Genomic DNA, 8439 nt, shown 5'->3' with positions numbered 1-8439 from the left:
AAAAGAGGCTAAGCTAATATTTAATTAACTGCTTAAGAAAGCAAGATCTTGCATTTATATAGCACCTTTCACCACCTCAGCACATCCCAAAGTGCTTTACAGCCAATGAAGTACTTTTGAAGTGTAGTCACTGTTGTAATGGAGGAAACCAGGCAGCCAATGTGTGCACAGCAAGGTCCTACAAACAGCAATGAGATAAATGAGCAGATCATCTGCTTTAGTGATGTTGGGTGAGAGATAAATATTAGCCAGTTCACCGGGGAGAACTCCCCTGCTCTTCTTCCAAAAGTGCCTTGGGATCTTTTGAGTCCACCTGAGAGGGCAGATGTGGTCAAAAGTGCCCATAAGTACTGAAAGGCGCTGGGCAGAATTGGGCATATTGGTCAGCAATATAGGGCACACCATGGATCATCAACACACACCATGAGCTGTTCATAGTCAGGTACTACAGCCAGATTATGTGCTCAAATTTTGGAGTGGGATTTGAAATCCACAACCTTCCGACTTGGAAGTGAAATTGATTCCAAGTGAAATAAACTGACACTTAGAGTGCAGATGTGCCCTCAAAGTTTAAGAAGTGTGCTTGACTGCTTTTACGTTGTCAGTAGAGAGCTCACATGACAGCCTGCTCTTCACCAATGCGAAAAGTTTTGCCTGCAATGGGAAGGTGTACAGTGCTTTTTTTTCCCAATTGTGCGTGTGTTGAGGCGCAGTATAACTGGATGCTGGCTACTTCCACTTTAAAGGAAGATCCAGCACCGCTCCCTCCCAATGATACCTGGAATAATAACAGTATTTCAGGTAACTTTTCTAAAGTATCTGTGCTCCACTTACTCTAATCACAAAATGTTTATCTAGCCCTCAAACGTCTTATCATTTGGCGTAAGTGATGTTTAAAATTGTTTTTTTTTTAAACTGTGCATTTTCACCCATTTGAGTTTAGCACCACGATATTGCTCCTGTTTCTTTAGGTTCTGTTTAGTGAACATCCGAGGGAAAATACGGGATTCGTCGCATCCAAAACGTTCGCTACAAATCTGAAAAAAATAAATTTCCAACGCAGTTCCAGGGATGATTATTAGTGTGTTACCAGCTAAATCGGAAGATGGGGCAAGACTAGCATCACCATTAATGGATTGAAAGGGTTATACCCGAGCAAAAACACGAATGGCAAGAGGTTTTTTTTTAAAAAGTAATAGCGACACACCCACAGCCCCATGCGGTACGAAGGAACGCATTAAAGACGGAATCTTATTGGTAAAATGATTTTAGTTAGGAAACATTGAGGAGCCTCCTTCTCCTTGTGTTGCCGAAATCTCAGTTTGAACTTTACATGAAATAGGTAACTGTTCTGAGAAGTAACATTTACATCCTCCTTTGAGATTAAGCAAAAAAAAAAAAGATCTGGAGATAAATGCTATATTACATAAATAGATATCTGCTTGGGGATGTGGAGATGAACATAGATGTTTCGTGTGTCCCCTTGATGTCACGCTGAGCCACACATTCCGTTGTATAGTTTTATGTGTGTGCGTGCTCGCGTGTTTTTTTTTAACAGACTATCCCCTCCAGAATCTATGGGTGCGATGTTGTTTTCAATGCTTTGAATTCCTCGATCCCACTGCTGGATCTGTCGCCCCCCCCCCCCCCCCCCCCGCACGCCTGCTCAGTACCTGTCGGGAATCTGCATCCCTGGGCAGACTTGATTCCTCTCACTGGAGGAATACTCCAGGGAATCGCAGGCTAAATACACCGGAGATCACTTATCCGCGGAGATGGCAATGTGAAATATGTGTCCCCGCAGAGTGTAGTACTTTCAGGGGAACAAACAACCTATCCGCGTCCCGTAGACAATGCATTTATTTGTATGGTGATAGCCACACAAACCGTGCTGTTAAAAACCTGTTCAACTACTTAATAGTTATTTGGAACATGACCGTCTTTTGCTGAGGAGTTTAATAACCTGATGACTGTAACTAGTACATCAGGAAATATTCTTGTTCGATTTCATCATGTGTTTAAATAAACACTTTATATTTATTTTTAAAATAGTATAAAGTGTTGGCAAACTAATTGGACACAAACGAGTTTCTGGAAATGAATGTCCCGTTAAATTTGGTTTTATAACCTGACTGTAAACCGAAGACGTACATTCACAGCTTAACATTATCAAATCAATTAACACACAGGGGTAGCGCATCGCATCTAATCCGACCCTGCCGTGTCACGCTGGATGAAACAATAACCCACAAGTCCATAATCTGTCGTGTTTTAGAGACTTGTTATTCTTACACGAAAACGTGAGAGGGCAAAATGTCACCGTACTTTAGCAACAAACTTGAGTGGCGGATACGCCAACACGCACCTGCCCAACGATACCCGATCGTTGTCGTTTATTTGCAGGTCATCGCAGCTTTGTGTTCTAATTTGCTCGGGTTTACACAACATTAATAGCAGCCAGTGAATGATTACATAGACGCGCAGGGTGTTTACAATCTAATTGTTTCCCACACAAGGTGGATTGCTTGGCGACTCCAAAATACGATTCATTAAAAGAAAAACAGTGTTTGGAAAAGTAAATTCATTCGACAATCTCGGGAGTTTGTAGTTTAATAACAAAAGTGAGAGGAGTAATGGTATTCCATGTGTTGTGTTGGCTGTTTCACTGCGGCTATTGGAGAGTTGCAGCTCTTTCTCCCCGCCTCCTATTTTATTTACTGAAATTGTTCAAGAAACAATCCGAGTCAATTTCACGGTATTCAAACCATACATCAGCCCTGGGAGAGTCCATGCAACAGGTGTAGGGGGGGGGGAGAGAGAGAGATAGGTATAGTAATCATTAAATCTCAAAACACTCATTTATTTAAGTTCCTCCGCTTTGAATCATTCGCGATTTATCTCAATCTTCTCCCAGTGACAATCAACAGCTATGTGGCGGGTGGTAGTGATTTGGTGTGAGTGTCCCTATGATTTTCTTCCTTCCCCCCACCCCCCTCCTGAGGTGTGGAGATGGCTGGATCCGAGTAGTGATATTCCACAGCCCTGAGCGAGTCTCTGGAGACTGAGGGGGGTTTGTCCCTGACAGAAACCAAACTACCTGGGCGCCTGAAACTTCACCCAAAAAAAAAACAAACCTCAACTGAAAGCGATCTCCGCTTTCCAATCACTCACCAAGACAAAGTTGCCTTGGACAACAGCTGCCTGGAAGAAAGAAGAAAAAAAAAAGAAGCAATTTATCCTGGTTGCTGTTCAGGATACAAAGAGTTTCAGTCTTTCAAAGCCACTGATAACCTGTGATACTCACCGGGTTTGCGGAAGTAACCGCGAAGGGGGGGGGAAATAAAGCACAGGACCGACCATGAACTTGGAAGTTTTCGCGGAGAGGGGATTTGAAGATAAACCGGCCGAAGTTTGCAGTGACTCTGAGGGCAGTGTCCCCTCGCCCCTCTCCGTAGAAGAGGAGCTGGGATCCGATGGAGACTGTGTGGCGAACAGCCCGGCACCTACTAACCCGGGCTCCGAAGGAAAAACCAAAACGTACACCAGGCGACCCAAGCCACCCTACTCCTACATTGCCCTGATCGCCATGGCTATCCGGGACTCTGACACCGGCCGCCTGACCTTGGCTGAAATCAACGACTACCTGATGAAGAAATTTCCCTTCTTCAGAGGTACTTACACCGGCTGGAGGAACTCAGTCCGCCACAACCTCTCCTTGAACGACTGTTTCGTCAAAGTCCTCCGCGATCCATCCAGACCCTGGGGCAAGGACAACTACTGGATGCTGAACCCGAACAGCGAGTACACATTCGCAGACGGGGTCTTCCGCCGCAGAAGAAAGCGCATTGGCCGCAAAATCCTCAAGGAACCCGGGGTGGGCAACAAACACATGGAAGAAATGCCCAGCGTCATCTCAGCATCCACCAAGGAAGAAGGATCCAGCGCCAAATTTTCCAGTTCTTTTGCCATTGACAGCATCTTGAGCACACCTTTTCAGAGGCGAGAGGACAAGATGTCAGAAAGCAAAGTCTCCTGCAATGTTGGCAGACTCTTCTGGTCCAGCAGACCTCTGATACCTTATCCCCTCATCCCCTACGCTCCCGCTGCCCCGGTGCCACCGCTCTTCTCCCTTAGCCCCGGTATCACCTCCTTGCTGCAGCCCTACAGATTCCCGGTCTCAGAGCAGGGCTTGCTGGAGCACCGAGCGACTCATTTCTCGACAAAATGCTTTCAGGACAAGATTCCGAACTCGGAGGCTTTCTCCTGCATCGGAGTGCCAACGGCGATGCACCCTCACCCCTACCATCCCTACAAGATCGAATCGCTCATCGTTTAGAAGATGAATAAAAACTCCGAGGGGAGAGAGAGAAATGGAGCCTTTCTTGTGCACTTTTGTTTTTAGAACTTTATAGAAAGAGATGAATGGTGGTTTTTTTTTTCTCCCCCCCTCCGAGCACCGCCATTGGCCTGACAAACGCTTTGGTTCGAATATCATTCGTCCCAAATATTTGTCTGCTTTTCTGTATATCGGCAAAACCAGTTGTTCTGGCCGTTACCAAAAGGACCAATATATTACAGGGATTATAGTAAGTTATCAATCATTTCTGGACAGATAGTAAAAGTGTGAGATCAACTGGGTATCAGATCATTTCTGCCGCAAACGATGGCATCGTTGTGTGCCAAATAAGTAGATATCTTGATTTTTTAATTAAAAGTAAATATTTATAACTTTGTTTTCCAAACAAAAAGGTAAGCAGATGGGCTAGAGAGCTTTTATTTTGTGGTTTTAAAAAGTCTTGTGTAGGATGTTGAAGACAACGCTCGAATCGAGCGAATAAGTTTGATAAATCTCAGTACTGTTACTTAAAGACGGGACCACTGCCAATGTAAGCAGGTGATTTTTTTTTGTGTGTGTTTTCGTTTTGTTTATGACATGACGCATGAGCCTTATATTTTCGAATAAAAAGCTTTGATAACAAACCCTATTAGCGTGTGGCGTGCAATGATTTGACAATCGATTGGTTTCATCTCTTGCCATTTGAAAGGGGCGATCTTATCGAAATGCTAAATAACAGGAATCCGATTCGCGTGAGAAATTATTTTAAAACGCCTGTGCGTGTTGAAATGAGAGAGATCAGATTATGAAACAGGACTGGCTTGAAACCTTTGGGGCGGAGCCAAAGTGCAGGTTGTTTACTACCGTCTTTCAGCCAGCGAATATTTCAAAAGAATTCGCAGCTCTGTTTTTTTTTTAAACACGTGTGTGTGTGTGAGTTTAATCAATAATTACTCAATAGTAAATCTGGCCTTTACTGAAGGGCTCCGAGTGATGTCTTATGCACATTTCTATTCATTTTCACAGACTCACATCACAGCACTGACTGGCAACAACACAAATTATACTCTCCGTAGCAGTGGCCATTAAGGCAAGTTTCGTTTTAATTCTTTTCGTAATTATTATTATGATCGATGTCAAAACAATACATGACATCAATGGCTGTTATTTAGTTAATCTGAAGTAGTAAGAGGCGCATCAAACACTGAAACTTTCTCAGGGCGCCTACAAAATGAATCAGCTGGGAGTTTCTGTTTTTGCCTTGAAAAGAAATCGCCCACGCAGGTAATCGGAATACTGGAAATATTTTAAGAACGAATGTAATTACATCAGATCTTAACATCGGAGTTCTCTTACCTTGAGCGTACAAGGTGGTGAATTTGATGTGTGGGTGTCTGATTAGTGAGTTTCTGGGCGAGAAGGTTGGGGACACCTAATGCCATGGAAACGATTTGAGGGAATGCTGGCCTCCAGGTTGTTCGCTCACAATCCTGGCACATAAAAGGGGCTTCCGATACATTTCATTTTTCCAAATCAAACAATACATTCTCAACCATTCGCACTAAGAACTCCGAGCCAATGAGATAAAAATGTAAACAAGTTTGAATCCTATCGCAACATCAAAGCCTCTGGTGCAGGTGACACACATACTTCAACGTATGTACGTCTGCTTTTACACCAACCACGCGTGAACTTGGAGATTGTCTGGAGCTGCTACATCTTGATGTAAACATTGGCGGCCTCCGGCCTCGCCACACCTCCACCGTGTCCTTTGCGTGATGGAGCGCCCGACAGACAATTTTTTATGCAGTTGATAGAAACTTTATTGTTCAGAGAAAACGCCCGTTTGTTTTGAAAGCCTGTGAAGTTTGACTAACTCATTCTCCATTCTGAAGCTTTTGTTTCAGTAGCATTGGGAATTTGGACTGACATGGTGTGTAATTTTTCAAAAATCATTTCAAGAGAACTGTATGTGTGGTTATCTGCCTTTCGTTTGTATTCGAAAGCCACGCTGGTCTGTGTATAACACACACAAATACATGCACAGATATAAAAACACAAACTATATACCCGAGCGTGCACAGGTGGTGTTTGGCAGAAGTGTCCGTTTTGAGCCGTGCATCAAGTTGCACACTGCCCTTTAGTTCACAGCCGCTTGAACTTTCTCCAATCATATACCAATCCATCTTGTTCAACCACTTTTGGGACACTCCCATTGCAAGTACCGCGAGTCAACGGTAGTATTCGCACAGAGCCATCGCTCTTCCATTTAAAATAATGCAATTTCAACTCTTCATTTTTATCCTTTTTTTGTTGCAAAAAAAATCCAGTTCATGGAATAACAAACAAAAGGATTGGTATTTCGACGAGATAGATTTGCAATACACAGGTGTTGGATTAAACGAAGATAAAATAAGTGTTGTAGTACGCAGGTGATAGGTTAATCGACAATGAACTAGGGTGTTGTACTACAAAGGTGTTGGGTTAAACAACGGGGGTCGGGAGGGAATCTTGGCATTTCGAGACTGGATTCTGCCACTATTGCGATCGAAACAGGTTCTTTTTGACAGCAGCAAGGTTTGGCTAACAAACTCTCCAGTACAACCTGTTTTGAATGATTAAAATTAGGGTGTAACACGTCGAATTTTCAGTAAGTGTCATAATATGAGTAAATGTCATGCAAATGTTCATACTTGCGCTTCTGTGACAGGTCGGATTGTTTATTAAAAACGGCAATTAAAAAGCAAGCACAATTTTTAAAACGTCCCCCTTTCACCATCATGTTCAGTAAACCTGACCACAGTTTAGATGAATGGTCTGTCTGCAGGTATGAAAAGTATGTGTGATTGAGAAGCTGAAGATTTTTTTTAAAGTTATTATTCTACTGTGACTTTCTCACAAAAAAAAAGCCTTTCGGCGCCAAAGGAATGTTTAAGCAGTCTCAGGGAGGTCCAGTGATGTAATTCCTGGCACTAAACTGGCAACAAAGAATTTCAGAGTGAGCCAAACGGCATTCGTCAGAATCCACCCTGAGTTGGACCATTTACCTGACCTGCCTCCTTTTAAAAGGTCGCCTTTGACTATTCGCATTGCTCTCCTTTAATTGTTCGATTTGAGTCACCCAAGTGGTTGACAACTTTTAATTTGGAGTTTGCAATTAATTGCTACCGCGTCGACCTGCGCTGAGGTTTTCCGAAATCTTAGCGTCTCTGAATGTAGTGAATTGGAGCTCAGTCCATGCAGAATGTGACTTACATGTTTTAAGTGAAACGTGCATTTTTTTTTCAAAAAATCCAATTTGATGAAGATTTGAATAACGAAGGTGTCTAATAAGGTTTGCAACCGATAAATAAAATGTCACCTCTCCTTACTTTTTTCACTTTGACCTTACAATGTCGACAGAAATATCTTAACAGATTTTGGTTCATGAACTTTTTGACCTATTCGGTGGCGACTGAGTTCTGTCAAATTGCACTGATCACCAGAGATGTCACTCCAACCGTAACAATTTAACTGAAATGGATCAGCCCGCATTAAAACTGAGCACCGAGGAATGCACACCTACAGAATCAAATAAAGGTTGGAATTCATGAAACCTTCTTGCACAAAGACTTGCCACCAGTGAATTGATGTACAGTTTTATTTAGATTGAGCCACAAACGATTCCAGCAACCCTCACAGAAATTTAGCTCAGTGAGGGACTTCTAAAAGAGAAGTAAGACATCAAGGATGAGGAGAGGGTAGCCAGGCTGCCCCAAGCTCATCCCTCTGGTTACATCTGTGTAAATCTGGAGTAAACAGCTGACCTGACCTGAGAGAGGAGTGCGATCCCAGTGTTTTTTTAAAAAGTGCTCACGCGGTCCCCCCTTGGAGCTCCTGGACATTTTAAAACGTATCTGCGTTTCATTTAAATGTTTCGAGGGCGTGGTGACTGCTAACTACACTCTCTAAAAGTTTAAATTTGAATTCTTGGGAGAGGAGACCTGTGCATGGGTATGACAACACATGTGCAGAACTCTTTCCCCGCAAGAGAGCAGAAGTTCCAGTAGGTGGTGGAGATAGTGTACTCCTGTAGTCTGAGACTGGTCGCTGCAGTATAAATC

At 43.1% G+C, this 8439-nt stretch overlaps 1 protein-coding gene across 1 annotated transcript; it reads left to right on the top strand.

Moving 5' to 3' along the window:
* Window positions 1-3057: 3057 nt before the first annotated feature.
* On the top strand, window positions 3058-4978 carry foxq1b (forkhead box Q1b). Its single transcript, XM_067997018.1, has one exon. The coding sequence runs from the start codon at window positions 3359-3361 to the stop codon at window positions 4334-4336; it is 978 nt and encodes a 325-aa protein (XP_067853119.1). The 5' UTR covers window positions 3058-3358; the 3' UTR covers window positions 4337-4978.
* Window positions 4979-8439: the final 3461 nt, after the last annotated feature.

This window comes from Heptranchias perlo, chromosome 2 (genome assembly GCF_035084215.1).
Source record: "Heptranchias perlo isolate sHepPer1 chromosome 2, sHepPer1.hap1, whole genome shotgun sequence".
NCBI lineage: Eukaryota > Metazoa > Chordata > Chondrichthyes > Hexanchiformes > Hexanchidae > Heptranchias > Heptranchias perlo.
This window is presented reverse-complemented; position numbering and strand designations above follow the sequence as displayed.

Excerpts from the sequence above, each read along its gene's own strand:
- foxq1b (XM_067997018.1), top strand. The coding sequence starts at position 3,359 with ATGAACTTGGAAGTTTTCGCGGAGAGGGGATTTGAAGATAAACCGGCC.